This window comes from Sorex fumeus, unplaced genomic scaffold, assembly GCF_029834395.1.
Source record: "Sorex fumeus unplaced genomic scaffold, SorFum_2.1 ptg000095l, whole genome shotgun sequence".
Taxonomy (NCBI): domain Eukaryota; kingdom Metazoa; phylum Chordata; class Mammalia; order Eulipotyphla; family Soricidae; genus Sorex; species Sorex fumeus.
In genome coordinates, this window is record NW_026606152.1 from 16,094,280 (window position 1) to 16,114,577 (window position 20,298).

Here is a 20,298-nt window from a genome sequence, read left to right on the forward strand (position 1 = left end):
AATGAATAGAACAAAACAGTTTAGGGTCTTCAAGATGTAAAGGGCAAAATAAGAGAAAACAAAATAGGAAATAAAGGGTGCCTGCTGATTGGCTGTTTGAAATATCTCAGTCTCCTCTCTTGATGTATCCATTGAATTTTGATGATCTCACTTATTATCCTTAATATCTCTGATAACTTAAAACAATAACTTAAATGTTGGGAACCAGACTCAGGATATTATACTGAATAAATGTCCAGCTTGTGAGCTCATTGATGACTTTCCAGGAGACCCTAATGGAGAGTCCGTGTGTGTGTGTATGTGTGTGTGTGTGTGTGTGTGTGTGTGTGTGAGTGTGTGTGTTTGCCTCATGTGTTTGTTAGTCTCATTCTCTGAAACCAACTCCCACTGGACAGAGGTCAGAGGTGTCAGTCAAGTTGATTTTAGACACAAGACACATGGACTCATGGATGCTGGCAGCCTGGCACATCTGTAAGAATATATTCTAGTTTGTTGACAGTGACTAAAGACACCAGGTAAATGCTGGGGAGAGACATGGAACTGTTAGGATTATGGCAGCCTGTGGATTCAATCCTCACAAGCAGGGTTTTGCGATGCTCAAGCTGGGTCTGGAATTACAACCAAGAGACTTCCCAGCCCTCTGGAGCCATCTACGAGCACTAGAACAGAGGCAGAGGGGATCAAAGGAATTGTGGATCCTTTCCTGCCTCTCCTAGTTCCTACAAGCAGCAGATTCCTTCTAGATCATTGTTCATAACTAGACTATAGGAAATTTTGTCTGTGATCTAATAAAGGGACAGCCCCAATTCAGTTATTCTGGACTTGACAGAGGTGATTTACATTTAACCTGTAAATGCATTAGTCAGATCTTCTAATCAGCACGAGGGATGGTAGAGTGGAAACGTGGAGAGAGCCTAAATTAACTACCTCCTCCCAGGTCCCTGGGCCCACCCCTTACTGCATATAAGCAGATAGATGGGTCCCAGCAATCCAGAACCACCTGCTGTTGCCCAAGGGAACTCTAGTTAGTTCTGATGAAGTTCTCTGCAATGCGTATGAGTACTGGAGGCAAACTCCTGGGAAGTGCAAGGACAGATCTGGAATTGCACCTTCCTCTTTCTTCCTCCCACTTCTGTTTTCCTCTCACTGTAACTTGCTGAGCTGTATAGGCGGACCGGTGCCTGGAGCAGGTGCTTCCTGTTCCTGGCTGGGAAAAGCACAGATCCTCACAGTGGCCCCTCTTGTCCTGGGACCTCTCCTTTGGGTTGTCTGCCAGATAAGCAGATTTTCAGTAATGGGACAGTGGCAGCTTTGTGTCGAAAGTTTGCCTGCTTGACTTTTCATTCTGCAACCCACAAAAATCCATGAAGTGACTTGATCCAGATCCCGGTGATTTTGTTTCTGGGCACTGGCTCTGTTAATAGGAAAAGACATCTGGCTCCGAGACCGAGTGTTCCTTCAACAAGGATCTGGGTGTGGCATTTTCCACCCATGCTGGGGGTAGGCTTCTTGGTTGAAAATGCTTGTCTGACAGTGGATAAATGTTGCCTTTTAAAAGCATAGATTCTATTATTTTGTTATCCAGTTTTATCTCAGTTAACTGAGGATTCATGGACTCTCTGAAGTCACAGAGGGCCACAGATATATGAGAAATGGCAAGAAAATACAAAAGAGAACAGAACAAATTGGGAGGCACCTTAAATATATTTTTTATAGCGAGGCCAGGGAGATAGCTCAAAGGGTTGGAATGCCTGTGGGACCCCCTAATTTGATTTCTAGTACTTCATGGTTTTTTGGGTACCTTTAGGGGTGGCCCTAATGGCCTCCCTTTCCCCTGAGCTCAGGTGGTTATGTTCCCAATATAGAAATAGTTTTGGTAGTGCAAAGGAGAGCCATAGCATTATTACTGCTCTATTTTGTTAGTAGCAAATAGGAGGACATGAGGAACTATGCATATAACAGTTTATTTGTGAAAAATTAAATACCAGAAAGAGAAACCAGGCGCTTATTAAGACTGGTTCCCATTGGCATTAAACAGAATGAGGTGCAAGGGTAGAAAATGGGTAGCAGTGAGGGTGATAACTTTCCTCAGAGCCTAACTATAAACAGTTCTGGGGTGGGGAGTCATCTTAATGACTCATACCCTTAAAATAAAAACAATCAATAAAGTTAGAGAAAGCCCAAAATGGGATACAGGCAGAAACATTAACAAAACAGTTTTTCAGCAGAATAGTGTTGAATAATCTAATTATCCAGCGAGAAAAATTAGCCCAGAAGCATTTGGACTTAGTATTTCTACTGCTTTGTCCTCAGGCTAAAGACAAAGAAAATATTAAATAAGTATTTAACTGCTGTTTGCATGCTTCCTTTCCACAACCCTGTGGGTGAGTAACTCTGAAACAACTTTCTCAACATTTGCACATATAAGCAAATACATTGTGAAGAAAGGGACCCAGTTTTCTCATGCACCCTGTGCAAAAGAAGCCATAGGAATGGAAAGGGGACATGTAGAATGATGCTTATGTGTAGATTAGAACATCCAGCAAAGTAGGGCTGCAAAAGCCTTGGCGCTTTAGATACATTTATGTGTGTGGCTCAACACCGCCATGTACACATGTGGGTTTGTGAGTGTGCACACAAGTCTGGAGCAGGGAAAAGAGCTGGGAATCAAACTGCTGTATTGTCACCCAAACCCTGTGATGTCTCTTGATGTTAAGAAATGAAGAAGTAATCATAGAATTATGGGGACACATCAGAGAACAACAGGATCAGCTTGAAAGGGTACCCTCTGGAGAGAATTTGAACATTAAATAAATCATGAAAGTAATGAATTATAATCTAGTAAATAATATCAAATTCACATTGATATAAATAAATAAGAGGAGGGGGGAAATTGTTCCTGATAATATGAATTGACTAGTAAATATAAAAATTACATATTTAGCAAATCAGTTATCATAATTATTGATTTATACTAAAATTAGAGCAGGAGGAACCTAGGAAGCATCAAGAAATTTACATAGTATGAAAATATATTTACGCAAGATACCAATCACAAAAGGAATAATAGTAACAGTGACTGGGAGATAAGATATTGGTAGCACAACCTTTACATGTGTGAGGCCCTGAGTTCGATCCCTAATACTACATGGCACCCTGAGCACAACTGGGTGTGACCCACCCACACACACATACATATATATATATATATAGAGAGAGAGAGAGAGAGAGAGAGAGATACCTTAGCTAAGTAATCAATCTTATAACCAATAAAGGGATTATCTGCTCACAGATGGGAGGAGCTAGGAAGGACTTCTTGCCAAAAAAAAGCACAATCAAACTGAATGTTAAGGAAATATCAAATAATTGTGATTTGAGTGGCCTTCTACAAAATCATTAACAAAAACTTTCCAAATATCCAGTGCTATAAAATAGTCTTAAATATCGTTCTAGACTGTGGAAGAACAATGGGAGGTAAAACTGGACATTATTAAGTATTTTCTTTTGTTCTAAAGGATATTACTAGGCCAAGTGGGCCACTTTTCATAGTCTATAGATTAGAAAATTCACTACTTCAATGTGCTTTCTGAGTTTCATTACTATAGTTACTATGTAATAGAATGAGGGGTGATAGATAAACATTTTTGTCTACAACATACAAGCAATTTAGTGGGAAAACTATAGATCTAGAGAGTGGTATAGAACCAATATGGTTAACATTAAGGGAATATATACAAAGAAGTGTATCTGAAAATTCTTTGTACTATTCTTGCAAACCTTCTGCGAGTTTGAAATTAAGTCAAAGTAAATAACTTTTTTCTGATTGTCCTGAAAAGACCTTAGGAAATCTAATATATTCGTACCACAAAGACCACATTTATCCATGTGAGCTTAGCTACAGCTGGGCTGCTGTTATATTATGAATTTTGCTAGGTATAAACAGGGCACTATGATTATTTTTTAAATGCCTTTATCTTGTTAGAAGCTCATACTGAAATATTTACAGGGAAAATTCTGGGAAACTTGAGATTTTCTTCAAGACTTTCCAACAAAAACAAAACCAGAGAAATGGTGGAGGGACCAGAGAGATGAAACGAGATTGGCAGTGTACTACTAATGATTAAAGCTGGGCAAAGCAGACAGGGACTTCAGGATTCAATTCTTTCTACTTTTAAGTTTGTGCGAAAAATTCTTTTAAAAAATATTTTTATTTTTAATAGAAGGCATCTTTGTTGCCAGAAAATAACCATCCCTCAGTGTCTAGGCTGGCTTCCCAGGTATGGAGGCCTAGAAGCTTTTCAGTTGGAATTATGAACAAGCTCAAACTCTCCCAGCTGGCTCTTTTTATCACCAGGAAATACCTCCTTCCTGCTTCGTGACAGCTCCAGGGACTGGGCAAAGAGTAAGGCTCCTACGAAGAGCTGGCAGACAGAGGAAGGCGACAGAGTTGCAGCTAAGGACTCACACAGAGCCAGATGCCCGTTCGCCTGCCTACCTCCCTTCTCCCAGATGCCACTATTCCTCGAGCTTGCTCACCTGTACCACTCCAGAAAAACACTTGCTGCTTCACAAGATAGAGAAGTGTATGCTGTGCATTTTAGAAAGGTTTCAGTTGAAAAGAGGTCATTCTTTTATCAAAACTTTAGAGGAATAAGAGATTCCTGATATCGCTTGGGGACTGGGGATGTAGTTCAAGTGAAAGTGCACATATTTTGCGTGTGTGAGGTCCTGGATTTGATCCCCTGAGTTTCTAGAAGTGACCCCCACAATAGTTAATAATAATAATAGTAACAATAATAATAGCATTTCTGGATAGCCATACAATGATGAAAGAGAAATATTGTCTGATTGGGAGGGCACTGAGTTTTAGGAAAGTAAAAAAAGCCATGTTGGCTCCATAGGTTGTAGGAGGCAACACTTGAAATCAGGAGTGTTGAGTTCAGATGAGGCTTTCTTGTAGGGAAGAGAGACCCCAAGGCTGCAGAACAGACTCTAGCAGGGAAGGGCCTGTGCTGAAGTAAAGCAGCTCACCTGGAAGATTAGAAACTACACCCCCCACCCTGCCCCTGGTGTCCAGTGAACTTTGGAATCCGGAAGTGAGCTCAACTTGAGCTGTTGCAGACAGGCAGGGTGACCTGTGGGAACAGGGAGAGAGACAAGGACCAGGCAGTGCCTTGTTCATGGTGCAACACGTGAGGTCCTTTGCTTACAGCATTCATCTTTAGGCAACCCCTCTGGTATCATTGCTATGTGGGGTTTTTTTTTAAAATATTATATAGTTAAGGTCAACGTTCTTCAACGGCTCTCTAACTTCAGACTGGCACCTGTCCTGCACACGGGTCCATGGACCAGCAGTTCTAACCAGCATGGCAAATGAGTGGATTTCTACCTCTCTATAGCACAGCGGGTAGGGCGTTCGCCTTACAAGCGGCCAACATGGCCGACCCGAGTTCGATTCCTCTGCCCCTCTCGGAGAGCCCGGCAAGCTACCGAGAGTATTCGATATGCCAGACACAGTAACAACAAAGTCTCCAATGGAGACGTTACTGGGCCCGCTCGAGCAAATCGACGATCAACGGGAGGGCCTTTACCTTTACCTTTACCTCCACTAGCATAGGGATGACTGGTGGCTGAAGACCATGACTTAGGTAACACGGTTACAATAGTGTTTCTGTTTATGGTATTGATATGCAAAGTTCCTACTGGTTTTATTGGGGTGGGGGGGCATCACACCTCATAGGGCTCCTGAACTACTCTTAGCAGTGCTTGACGGATTGGATAGTGTTGAAGATCAAACCTGGGCATTCTGCATGCAAAGATTGTGCTCTAGCCCTTTGAACCATTTCCACTGCTCCCCTGCTGTCTTACTGATGGGGAATTTCTCCTTGTGACCTTTTTGGCAGGTAGAATAGCCAAAAGATCTCATAAGTCCATCTGATTTTGAAGACTTGCTGGAGACACCTCCCCACCCAGTCCACCTTTCTTCACATCTGGCTTCCACATTTGGATTCAGGGTACTGGGGCGTTTTCTGCTGGTTATGTGGTCTGGGTTACTTGTCTCACCTCAAAGGATTGTGATAAAAAACAAATAGTATTATGTCCAATTTCAGGACTTTACCGGTTTTAGGTGACTTATTTCTGGAGAGAGAGGTAGAACAGGCTTGTTGGCATTTGCTGATCGCTAACTGTTGAAATGCATTTTATAACTGGTTTCCTAGCAAGTCAGGTCCAGACCAACCCAGCTGTGCCAAATAGCTGTTGTGTGTTGTTTTGAATTTTGTCACTTTAGATCACTAATAACCCACTTACACACTAAGTAGGCACTTATTCATATGCAGAGCAATTCCTTATGCAATGCTCAACCTGCCATCTGGTCCCATCCTGAATTATGCTAATTGGAAAGCATAGAGCTATGCAATGGCAGAGTGGCTGGAAAAGTCCCAACAATTGCGTCAAGGTAGGGAAATTGTTCTGCAGTCAGTGGAAGGCAAAGCACCAATGGGTGGTAACTAAGCATGCTTTTGTCTTGGTTGAAGGGAGGAGTTTGCCTGAACCAACCAATGTATTTCATTGAACAGTAACTGCCCCTTCTCACAGGTGCTTGGGGCAGGCCCCAGCACTCACACGGGAAACTGGATGACACTTCTCTGTAAAGAGGCAGAGCATTGGGGTTGGAGAGATACCACAGTGGGTAGGGCGTTTGCCTTGCACGCAGCCGACCTGGGTTCGACTCCCAGAATCCATATGGTCCCCTGAGCACTGCCAGGAGTAACTCCCTGAGTGCAGAGCCAGGAGTAACCCCTGTGCATCGCCGGGAGTGACCCAAAAACCAAAAAAAAAAAAAAGAAAAGAGGCAGAACATCTATGTGCTTCATGCTTCCTGAGTCTGCCTGACTCCACAGATTTATTCAATTTTGAACCCCAGCTTTATATTTGAAAAGTGCTCTCACCATAATTATAAGCCCTATTGCATCCCAGCCAAGAAGTTATAAAGAGAAACAAGAGGACATGCCTATGATTTTTGAAGCTAAACTGACAGAAATCACAGTGACACACTTCAACTTTGGTAGAATGGTCATGTGGGTGGACACATGATCTGGTCTCTGCTGCACATCAGTGGGTGTGGAGCTGTGAATACCTTAGGACAGGTGTGTAAGGACACCCTCTTTGAAGGTACTGCTGCTCTACCATGGGCTTTCCCATTACGGGAACAGAGATGGCCTGGGCATGAAATGACATAGAACAGCTCCTTCTGGAAAGTGAATTTTACCATATTTTCATATTGTCTCCTAGAACACCAGAGACAAGCCCTGGAAGGCCAAGAGCAAGGGGCCACCTAGTTGGTTCTAGAAAGAGCTTTCCTCCTGGCTCAGAGTGTGTCTGCACATGGCAGAGACTGAGAGCCAAGAAAGAGATCAAGAGAGAGACAGAGATAAAGACAGACACAAAGATAAAATGTAAAAGCTCGAGATAAGAGTCCTACCCAAGCACATAACTTAATCCTAAATATCTCCCAAAGGTCCTATTTCTAAATACAATCACGAAGGGTTCAGGTTTCAATATATGAATCTAGAAGAGGACATAATTTAGTGTATAACAGTTTCTAAATAAAGAGATGTTTGACATCTTGAAAAATAAAGTTTATTAATGATCCATTCTCAGACTGGGAATGTGACTCATTTGCTCTGCAAATGTGTGAGGACCTGTTTTGTTTCCCAGAATTGGACCATCCCTTGAGCACTGTCAGGAGTGACCTCCAGCATTAAGCTGGGGGAGCTTCCAAGCACCACTGTAGTATGGGCCCCAAACAAATATATTTTAAAAGATTCTTTAAGAGCATAAGATGGAAAAACTTTTTCTGTAAAGGGAAGATAGTACTTTTTGTTTGGTAAATTATTCCATTCTGCCATCGTAGCATAAAAAAAACCCTACAGATAATATAGAAACAGACAGGCATAGCTGTGCTCAAATAAAACTTTATTAACAAAAACAGGCAGGGGGTTAGATTTGGTTCAGGGACTCCATATAGTTTGCCAACCACTGCTCAGAGAGCTCAGAAAATTCTTTGATCCCACAGTCATTACTTTGAAGGAATGGTAGCCACTGCTACAGAACACAGCTATACTTCCACCTCCACTTGATGTTCACCATCCAGTTCACTGTGTACTTACCATATGCCCTGCATACAGTTATGGATTTTATATTTGTGCTCTGATTGGAATCTTTCCTTCTCACAACCCTATTCTTTCTTACCTCACAGTTGGGGTGGATATTGTTCCTTTAGGGGAAGGAGACCAATTGTCAATGAAACCATCACAGGCTCAAGGTCATACAGTCGCATAATAGAGTGTGTTTGCTAAGTCAGTGAACACAAAGACTTTTCAGAACATAGCTGAACATAGTTGTGTACAATGAGAATTGACTGGACTTTTCCAGGGCAGCCTGACAACACTAAACTAATGTAAGATCCCTGCCTACTCACCGAGAACTTTGCAGGCTTCTTGGATGAGATTAATGGTGATAGTGTCATCATACACTGTGTAAGTCATGAAGGCATCTTGCACTTCTGTAGATGACCTGAAAGATAAGCCAAAGTGAAATTAAAACCCAGCAACTTGAGCTTTACTCCAGGACTATATCCATTTAGCCAGCAACAGATCGTAGAGTAAGAATACTTGTAAACATGGGGGCTGGAGTGATAGCACAGCAGGTAGGGCATTTGCCTTGCATGTGACCAACCCAGGTTTGATCCCCGGCATCCCATATGGTCCCCTGAGCACCGCCAGGAGTAATTCTGAGTGCAGAGCCAGGAATAACCCCTGTGCATCACCGGGTGTGACCCAAAAAGAAAAAAAAAACAAAAAAAAACCCCTTATAAACATGGAAAATTGGAGGCAGTGGAGTGCTTGGGTGTCAACTCTTCCAAAACTCCTTTTCTAGGGTGCAAGAACTCTCTTCCCCAAGTACCAGCAGTTAGTTATATGTTACCCCAATATTACATCAAGTTTATTGGTCTAACTGTCCAGATTGGGCTTTATGAGAGCGGGCGTTTGATAACATTTATCAAACCTCTCTTTTAGTCCAACTGGGCGTTTCATTAATCTCCCAGCAAGTGGCACCACGTTGGTACATGTTGAGAACCCAAATTCATGGTCTTGAATTTGGTGCCCAGTTTTCATGGAGTCTGGTTCTCTGAAGCAGATGGAGCAGCTAGCGGATGGAGAAAGTCACTGCTTCACAGTGAGGTTGACTATGTTGTAGGAGCTATTAATAAACTCTAGTCTTGCTGCAGCTAATTCCAATCTGGAGACCATCGCTGGTCATCAGAAGGCTTCTTGGCTTCGTCCTTTTGTGAACCCTTGAAGTGCAGTTACCAATTCAGTCATCTGGGGCCTGGGTGAAGGGAGCTTAACTGAAATTGAAAGATGGAGAGGCCAAAAAGAGCATTCATCCTGGACAGAGGGACAGGATCTGCCACAGCAGAGAGTAGACTTAAAGAACAAAGGAAAGAGCATTTATCCCAGAATAGATATGCAAATCTTGGAGTTGGGAGCATGTGAAATTTCTTCATCATCTGACTTCCTACCCTGTACAATCTGATTGCTGCTCCTTCAGTTTCTTTCCAAATACTTCTGGGACCAGCAGCTTACTCTCTGCAAGGCAGCACATGCCAGTTTCAGACTTATGGACCCAATCAGTAAAGCCTTCTATTTATCAAACCTCTCTTTTATTCCAACTGTTGACCATTATATATATATATATATATATATATATATATATATGTATATATATATATATTGCCAGGATTCTCACTCAGAAAGACAAGGCTCTGGATTTGTTCTTCAAAGTCAATGATGTGCTTTCATCATGCTGCCCTAATGTCACTCTTGGCCCTCATTCTGTCCTCCAGCAAAATACCCCCTTCTCTAGATGCCAAGCCTTCTAAGATTTGAAACACTAATTCAATCCTAAATCTTTATCTCTTGATATGTTTTTAAAAAACACTCATCTGTATTTCTGGACTTCATTGCTCTCGTGGAGATGGAGGCAATACCTGCAATAGCACAGTGGGTAGGGCGTTTGCTTTGCACGCAGTCAACATGGCTGACCCGAGTTCGATTCCTCTGCCCCTCTCGGAGAGCCCAGCAAGCTACCGAGAGTGTCTTGCCTGCATGGCAAACTCTGGCAAACTACCCTTGACATATTCAATATGCCACACACAGTAACAGCAAAGTCTCACAATGAAGACGTTACTGGGCCCACTTGAGAAAATCGATGAACAACGGGAGGACAGTACAGTGAATTAAATCACCACGAGACACATACTTACAAAGATGCTCATGATTGGGTTTTGATCACACAATGTTCCAACATCCATCCCTTCACCAATGTACATTTCCTACCACCCATGTGCCGAGTTTCCCTCCTTTCACCCCTAACCCCAATCTGCCTATCTGCCTCTACAGAAGGCACTTCTTCTTCTCTCTCTCTCTCTCTCTCTCTCTCTCCCCCTAACCATCTCCCTCTCCCTCCCTCCTTTTACACCTGTGTTTCTTACAGGAGGGTCCTCAGTGTGTGATCATGAGGAAGTGAGAGCCAGCATGTGGAGGCCATACAACACTATGGCAATGATAAGGGTGGCATGGAAATTGGGTGTAACTAGGACTGGGACTTTGAAGGCTGATTCCAGGCCCATTCCTGATACAAATGAATTCTGATAGGGAAATTTTTTTTCCCACTTTGGGTCTTTATTTCCTTATCTGTATTTAAGGGAAGTGTTGATGGCATGAATATATCTTAAACAATTTAAAAAATTTATGTCCCTTCTATCCCCCACATACTTCCTGTGGATTCTCAGACAGCCCTAGAGCCCTGCCCTGCAGTTGAGCTTCCTGCTCTAGAACTTTCTGAGATTCTCTCTGCTGGTGAGAGAGACTGTACTATGGTTTCCTCCCAGGCAGCAGTTCAGAGAAGCTGGTTGCAGAGCCCCAGGCCCATGTGGGATGCTGTAAACCACTGAAGCTGCTTCAGAGCTTCATTATTTCTCCATCCTCTGCCCCTCTGCCTGCCATCCTGAAGGGAGGGCCTTCCTGACCTGATTCTGGGCCCACAATTCCAGGAAATGCGATGGGCAAGACCTCCATTTAAACTTGACACTGCATCATTATTTGTTCTAAAGGCCCCATGAGAAAGATGTCATCACTTGGCCCTTTGGAAATGTAACCAACTCTGGGATTGCTCCCCAGGATGACTGGGGTCACTCATTCACCCCTGTCTGAATCTGACAGCCTCTTCTCTCCCAGAGGAGCTCAGGAACAGCTGAATTGATAAACAGTGTAATGCATATCTTTGGTTTTTGTATATGTTGTATGTTTCTGAGGTGCCAGACATACCCAGACTGTTAGAGTTTCCCAGGGACTGTCAACTGGTTGATTGATCCCACCATTTTGCACACAACCCTTCTCAGAGTCAGAGCCCATGGTACATGTCACCATTCCAACTAACATTTGCGGAACAATATGTTCACCAAAAAGGAAGAAGAAGATGGATTTCTTTCTAGTGAGATGACCAAGACACTAATAAGAAGTGAAGGAGATTTAAAAAAATGACCATCAAAAAGTGTTTGGATGTGAGCAGGAGTTGGAAAAGTAGCCAGTGTGCAAAGTGCTGTGTTATTGGGATGTGTTGAGCTCACACAAAGGAAAGTGTCTCTGCTGAAACATGAAAAACACTACCCAGATGCTTGGTAATATGTGCACATATTCTGGAGCGCTGATAAGTCAATATTTTATGGGAAATGTATGTTCCTCTTGAGTTACTTCTAACTAATGTTCGTGAGTCTACCCCAAGCATCTGAGCCAAACAGCAGGGCCAGGCTACCTATTCCAAAATATCCTGAGGAACAAAAGAAATAGATTCTAGGGCACAGGAGCTGGTATTTTTAGTTGCTGCTCTCAGATGACTCTCCAGGTTTGGAAACAACTGCTTAGAAACACTTTCTAGAATTCTATATGGCAATCACAGATTGCAAATCATATAACTTTGTGCTAAATCGTAAGACACCACTAAGACTGACATCATAGTTTTGACAGGTATGGACTGAACCGTAGAGCCCACAGGATTAGAAGAGGAAATTTTGTAAAAAGTTGCAAGGACATGAAAAATGATATGGGTTTGAAGGCTTCAAGAGTTCCTTCTGACTGATGGGGAGTCATAGACTCCATGTAACCTCTGTTGCACCTGGTACATGTCACGCATGACTCACAATGTGGTCGTGAAAGTTTCAGAGCTTATCCTAAGCATATGGGATGTAGAGGCAGCATCACCTGCTTCTCTAGCCAGTTCTCCAACAGCCCCTCTCTCTCCCCCAGCCTTGCTGATCAGGTCCACACTTCCTTGGTGAACACACACTTCCTCCAGGACCTGCAGTTCCCTCTCACTTCCAGTGGCCTCCCCTCACCATTGCTCCAACTACTCCTTGTCCTGCCCCGTAAGGGGAAGAACACTGGGCAGTGGAGGGGGGGTACCTGTCCACTCCCCCCCCCCCCCCGTCACAGGTTTCCTCTCCTCCCCAGGAAGGAAATAATTACCTCTTATTGAGTACCTATTTCTCCCCTCCCAATTTAGTCTGATGAGTAACTATTTCTTTCCTCCCAATTTAGTCCCACATATAACCTCGGGTTGACCCAGCTGCATGCTTTATAGACTATATAACCTCAAATAGGAGAATAAAACCTCTTGATTTTCAATTTCAATACCTAACATTTCAGTTGTAACATACTAGGAGCCTGGAAGACATTTCTAAGAGAAATCAGGAAATGTGAGACTTCTTCACATGACAGAGGGTTACACTGTCTAGGGGTATGAGTTAGGAGAGTGATTGGAATAAATCCTGGCTCTGCCACACTCATGCTGCCTGTCTGGTACCAAGCTCCCTGTGCCTCCATCATCATCTCAACAGAGCTATCTCTAATCATCAGGGAGTTGCAAATCAAAACAACAATGAGATATCATCTCACACCACAGAGACTGGCACTCATCCAAAAGAACAAGAACAACCAGTTCTGGTGCCGATGTGGGGAGAAAGGGACTCTCTTTCATTGTTGGTGGGAATGCTGACTGGTTCAGCCTTTTTGGAAAACAAAATGGGTTTTCTTTATAAAACTAGAAACTGAGCTTCCATATGACCCAGCAATACTACTTCTGGGAATATATATCCAAGGGGGCAAAAAAGCACAGTAGAAATGATATCTGCACCTGAATGTTCATTGCACAACTGTTCACAATAGCCAGAATCTGGAAACAACCTGAGTGACTGACAGCAGATGACTGATTAAAGAAACTTGGGTACATGTACACAATGGAATACTATACAACTGTTAGGAAAGATGAAGTCATGAAATGTGCTTATAAGTGGATGGTCATTGAGAGTATCACATTAAGTGAAATGAGTCAGAAAGAGAGGAACACACATAGAATTCATGAACTCATTTGTAGAACATAAAATATCATAATATGAGACTAACACCCAAGGACAGTAGAGACAGGACCAGGACAATTGCTCCACACATTGGAAGCCTGCCTTATGAGCTGGGGGAGAAGGAAGCTGGGATAGAGAAGGGATCACTAAGTCAAAAATGGTTGGAGGGATTGTTCGGGAACAAAGATGTGTGCTAAAATTAGATAAAGGACCAAACATGATGGCCTCTCATTATCTGTATTGCAAATCACAATGCCCATAAATAGATAGAGAGTAAGAGGGAAACTGTCTGCCATAGAGACAGGGGGAGGGGTGGGATGGGAGGACAGAGGGATACTGGGGACATTGGTGGTAGAAAATGTACACTGGAATGGGTGTTTCAAACATGAAAGCTTTGTAAATGTAGCTCACAATGATTCATTAAAAACCACCAACAACAAAAAATGGAGTTAGCACTGGGGCAGCTCTGTGTTTTCATGGAGATTTTGATGCATAACCCTCTCTGCCCTGATATTCCATACTGCCAGTCAACAGCAATGAGATTGACTGAGAAAGACGTTGGTTTCTAAACCAACAGTTCTTCTGGGTCTGGGAAGTCCCATTGAAACTCTGGTGTCCATTAGGTCATTTTAGAGATCCTTGAGGTCAAACTGATATTTAGAATCAAACAAAGTCAGTATTTGCCTTCTTGATATATGGTATTTGAACTAACAGTGCCAAAGCACAATGGTGGAGGTAAAACAGTTGGTCTCTTTGCATAAATCAAAGCAAAGCACTGGTTTTATTGTTTTCAGTATCACATACTCCAAGAAAAAAATAAATGCCAGGACAGAAGAAATAGTACAGCTTGCCTGGCACTTGGCCAATTCAGGTTTCTTCCCGGCACCACAGTCTCCCAAGCCCCAACCAGGAGTGATCCTTGAGAGCAGAACCAGGAACAAACCCTGAGGACCTCTGGGTGTGTTCCCAAAACAAAACAAACAAACAAACAAACAAAACCCCCAGAAATTCCAATTTCATTCCAGTATACACATTTTGAATATTCTGGGTGGTGAACTGAAATGTGTACAAAACCCCAATTAAAAGCACTGCACCATTATTTGGCGGGAAATGACTTAGCTACTTTTTCATGCAACATCATTTCTAAGTGAAAAAGTCCCTGACTGATAATAAGAGTTATTCAGATTTGGATATTTGGCAGACACTTTCTTAAGAAAAGAACAAACTTAACTTGTCATTTCAAGGCAAATAACTGACAGAATTTGTTGCCAAGGACAAAACTCAAGCTTTCAAGTGATAATTGGAGTTTTGGAAAACTTGCTTCTGCTCCTATGTGCTCATTAGCTTTCCATTTCTTGGAGGTTTTCTTAGGACCAGTGAGACTGACAAATGTGATTTTGACACTGTAGAATGATTATGTCAACATTCATGAGCTCAGCACAACTCAGGCAGTTAATGTTTTCTAAAGGATGGATAGTGTGATAGTACAAAATTATAACAAAAAATGCATTTCCAAGAATGACACAAACTAGTGATCTTCCTATAATAAGGAATGGGAATGGTACTGAATGTGTTTTTACACCTAACATTGTAACTGACCTTCAATAAATTATCAATATGAGGCTTTGGTGAGACTGGAAAGGATCTCCACAATTACTTGAAAAGAACATTGAAGTATTTATTTTGTCTATTTTTTCTTCATTTAATTCAGCCAACCCAAAGCCCACAACCTATTCAATGCGGAAGCTGTAATCCACTGTCTCTTAGTAAGTCAATCATTAAAGATATTTGCAAAAATGTGCAAAGTAACATTTCACTCTTCTCACTAGTTTTTAATTTTCATAAGTTATTTTCCATAACACTATGATTTGGGGGGACTGGGGAGGCAACTCAAAGGGCTGAAGTACATATTTGTACATATTTGACCTTGGAAGTATTTGTATTTGATGTTGAGCACTGCTTGGTCCCCTGAGCACTGCAGGGCATGGCATCAACAGGTGTGACCCAAAACAGAACAAAACAAATGAACAGAAAGAATAAGTTATTTGTACTGACATGCATTAAGTTTATAAAGGTTTTTTTTTTTTTTTTGGTGAGGTGGCACCCCGGACCTGCCTGGGCTCAGGGCTTACTCCTGGTTCTGTGCCCAGGGATCACTTCCGGTGGGGGGGGGGTTCCACATGTGGTGCTGGGAATTGAACTGAGGTCAGTTACATGAAAGTTAAGTGCCTTGCCCACTGTACTATCTCTCCAGCCCATATTACTGTTATTTTTAGATGAATTAATATGTAACCTTTTGTTTTTATTTCTCAGTTTTAATTTCCATGTCAAATACTAATAGGTAATGAAAAGCTAAATCCAGGGTGTCCACCTAAATCCACGATGAATCAGATTTGCTTTGCAAGCTAATGGAGCTGAAGCTGGGAAGAGGGAGGAGGCAGTCCTTCTGCACCCCATTTTATTTTATTTGTTTTGTTTTGGGGAGCCACACCTGATGATGCTCAGGAGTGACTCCTGGTTCTACATTCAGAAATCATTCCTGGGAGTGCTCAGGGGACCATATGGGATGCTGGGGATTGAACCCAGGTCTGCTGCATGCAAGGCAGCTGCTTTACTCATGTACTATTGCTTTGGCCCCCCAACCCTACTTGAGCTTGGAGCCATCCCTGGCCTGGGGATGCCCAAATGGAGGCCCTTTGTATGCTAAGAGCAGGGCATCCAGTACATTTAAAAAGTATGCAGACCCTTGGTGTCGAAATAGTGAATGTGATCAAAGTAGAGAGAGAGAGAGTAATGTGGAAATCATCTGCCCCACAGGCAGGGGGAGGGTGTGGGATGGGGGTATACTGGGATTTTTGGTGCCGGAGAATGGGCACTGGTGAAGGTACAGGTGTTTCATTGTATGACGGAGACTTAGACCCAAAAGCTTTGTAACTGCTCTCACGGTGATTCAATAAATAAAATTATAAAAATATGGAAAAAGAAAAAAAAGTAAGGTGGAGTTCATGCACAATTCAATCAGCTAATCAGTGGCTGAATAAATAGCAGTACTCCTACAAAAAAAAAAAAGTATGCAGACCTTAAGGTGGCCCCAAAACAGGTATCAAAAGAGAGATTAACATCCTTTGATTGGCAATCACTAATCCCAGAGAACTTGTGAAGGTGTGGGAGAAGGGTAAGAAAGGCAGAAGAATATTAAGCGCTGGTACTTTCTTGCCACCAGAAAAGAAGAGTGCATAGGTAAGGGGTTCTTGAACTTTTAGTTCACAGAACTTTCAAAAATTCTGATAAAACCATTGACACTTCCCCCAGAAAATGCACATAGGTAGGTACATTGATAGGTATATCATTTATATTTCATAGATGATCTTCAAGTTTCTCATGCTCTTTCAGATTCCAAGAAATTCTGGTTAAGAACGCAAGGATAGGAGATAGCTCAGAGGGGTAGTGTGCAAACTTTGCATGTCAGAGGCACAGCTTCAATCCCTGGCACCACAAGGACCCCTGGGCACTGCCAGAACTGACCCCCATGCACCAAGCTAGGAGTAGCCTGAACATTGAGTATGAACCAAAAATAAAAATCAAAAACACCTGACACACAGAAAGATGCCCTTTAGTCATGCACTTCCCTCCTGAATGGAATGACTTATAGCACTGTATAGCACTGTCCTCCTGTTGTTCATCAATTTTCTTGAGCGGGAACCAGTAACATCTTCATTGCGAGACTTGTTGTTACTGTTTTTGGCATATCGAATACATCACGGGTAGCTTGCCAGGCTTTGCTGTGTGGGTGGAATACTCTCGGTTGCTTGCTCGACTCTCTGAGCGGGGTGGAGAAATCGAACCCAGGTTGGCCATGTGCAAGGCAAACACTCTACCCACTACACTATCGCTCTGGCCCAGTTTGACTTAGGAAATAGTTATTTACCACCTTCCATTCATACATGTGGAATGGAACCATCCAACCATTGGTTTCTTCTCTGTGTATATTATTCTACAGTGGAGAAGATACATTTGATATGGTGGCCCCCTCACTACCTCTTCCTAGGGACCCTACCCTCCAAGTCCATCTGATGGGCCAGGTATGGACAGCTGACTTGTGTCTGCCATGCAATTCTCTGTCACAGGCCTCTAGAACAGAGACACCAAGAAATGGAGCCAGCAAACGGTGATTGGGAGGGATAGAGAAAAGTTTAAAAGAAATAGACTTTAAGAGACTTGCTGAGAGAGACAGGAAAAAGAGCAAACAATAGGAAAGAGTCTTCTCTTTGCTCCAAGTTCTCTCTGTAGTTTTCACAATTAAGCTCTGTGAGTTAACTGAACCCCTCTACTAACAAAGTGAATTGCTGGTCTTTGAAAACAAAGTTCTGGACTAAATTCTGCACCAAAGTATTAGATGCTTCATATAGGTTAGTTCCTTGTCCTCAAAAGAGGATTGTGGTGGGAAATGGTCACTGGTGGAGGGATGGGTATTCAAAATAAATAGAGAAATAAAAATATAAATAAATAAATAAATAAAACTGAAATGTGGGGGAAACAAAAGAGGGTGAAGAGTATGTCATTATTTATTTCCATTTAAAAGTAAGGAGACTCAGACTCAAAGAATTTGTTTCCACTTTTTCTATATTCTATACACTTCTATATACTGATCTTAAATGATTGTTGCCTCTGCTTTGATGTTGCTCTTGCTCAGCATCACACTCAGTTTTGAGACCACCAAACTCATTGCCACCTCAGGACCTTTGTACTTGCTGTTCTTTCTGCATAGAGCTATTCTTTCTGCATAGAACTCACAGACACCCTGACTTTCAGCTCAGACATCAAGTTTACAGAAAGGCTGTTTCTGACCCACTTAGGCAAACAGAGATCTTTTGTCTTTGGATAGTATCAAGTAGTGATGTGTGTGTGTGTGTGTGTGATACACATATATATCCATCAAATCAAATATCTGTCTGTAGAGCCATACCCATCATGACTCAAGAGCTACTCCTGACTTGATACTCAAGGATCACTTATCAGTAGTTCTGGGGGACCATGTAATACTGGGAATCAAACCGAGGACCTCACACATGCAAAGAAAATCCTCTCCTAATGACCCACATTCCTATCCCAGTTACCTCTTTTATCACTTACCACAATCTGAAATTATTTATTTTTTTCTCTGTTTACTGTATTTGGTCTACCCCTTCTCACACATACATTAGAATACACCATTGCAGAAAAGAAAACCCTTCTATTCACCTCACCAAACCCACAGTGCCAGAAATTGTCCTTGGCACATATTAGGAGCTAACTAAATACTTAATAAACATTGGATAAACTTGCCCAAGTCAAATACCTAGTAAATGATCCAGGCAAAATATAAAGATTTATTTGACTCTGGGGGCCTTACTCTTCCCAGTCTATTAGTAACTTCTCACTGTTAGGGCATGATAAAGATTCTAGCCAGGAGGTTATAAAAGATGAGTTCATAATTAAAAACCTATAAATCTAGGTTATATTAGAGGGAAATAAACAATTCAGCAGAAGAAGAATTTCATCTGGTTCTGATTATTTCATATAATATAAAGTTTCTGTCATCAAGTCTGGATACATACTTCATTTTACCTAATTTGTTTCTTTTTAAAATTTGTGTAGGCATTGATGGATATTTTCTTTTCCAGTTGAAATTTTATTTTAAAAGTGTCAGCAAACTTGTTTGCTATTTAAAAGTAGCCTGAGGCTAATCTTTCTTGCACTTGCCTTAATCTGTGTTTTAGAAATTGACCTTTTTTTTTTTTTTTTTTTGGCACTGCAACTTCTTCCCCTTTTTAAGAGTTCTAATCTGATGCAATTCTCAGGTCAAAGTTGTTAGATAGCCTTTGCTAGTGGCGTGTGGATGCATTTCCAACGTGACCACATAAATGTCTAGTGCTCATCCTTTGAGACTCAATTAAACAAAGGATGGACACTCAAAATTCAAGGTAAATCCCACCACACAGTGCTGCTGGGTTGTCCATTCCTGAATGGATCCGATTCCCTTTCACACTTGCCCACTCCTTTTTGCTTCTCACTGAGATGTCCTTGTCACCCTGGAGTGTCTGCAAATTCCCAAGGACTTCCTCTTTGTGAATGCTAAGAGAAGGACCCCTCAGGGGGCAGGAAAAGAAAATGCCGAAGTCCCTTGGGTGAGATTGCACTAGGATCCCCAAGAGAAAATGCCTTTTGCACCTATCGACATACTAAAGGTGGGTGTTTGGATTTGCAGACACTCAACCATCCAGGGTTCTGACTGATGCCAGACCACTTCCACTCCTCCAGGGAGAATGTGCATGGGGCACTCTCTGTCTCAGTCCTGCATACTAGCTTGTTTTAGCTCCACTCATGTCTAAGGGTCTGACTCTCTCTGCTCATGCCTAGTGATTTCCAGAGCTCCAGCAGGGCAGAATCTCCTAGTTATACCCAAGAGTTGGTCCAATATGAGATTCCTAAGTTAAAAACATACTGGAAGAGCCATTCCTTACATAATGGTCTTACATGTTGGTCAGTGGTGTGCATGGGGTCCGAGGCAAGGCAGAACAATGGCTGCATTGCAGATTAAGTGTCCATCCTTTAATGAAGTCTCAAAGGATGAGCACTAGACATTTATGTGGTCACGTTGGAAATGCATCCGCACGTCACTAGCAAAGACTATCTAACAACCTTGACCTGAAAATTGCATCAGATTCGAACTCTTAAAAAAGGGAAGAAGTTGCAGTGGCAAAAAAAAAAAAAAGTAGCAAAGGAAGCAGTATCCACCAAATTATGCTTATTCTAGGAAGTCAGGTCTCAGGTGCCTT

General features: G+C 42.2%; 1 protein-coding gene across 1 annotated transcript in view; it reads right to left on the reverse strand.

Moving 5' to 3' along the window:
* Nucleotides 1-20,298, reverse strand: part of LOC130040725 (guanylate cyclase soluble subunit beta-2-like) — a 72,698-nt gene that overhangs the window by 45,022 nt on the left and 7,378 nt on the right. The window contains exon 4 of the mRNA XM_056132715.1: nucleotides 8,483-8,577. Coding sequence (XP_055988690.1) covers nucleotides 8,483-8,577 — 95 coding nt within the window. The remainder of the gene's footprint in view (nucleotides 1-8,482; nucleotides 8,578-20,298) is intronic.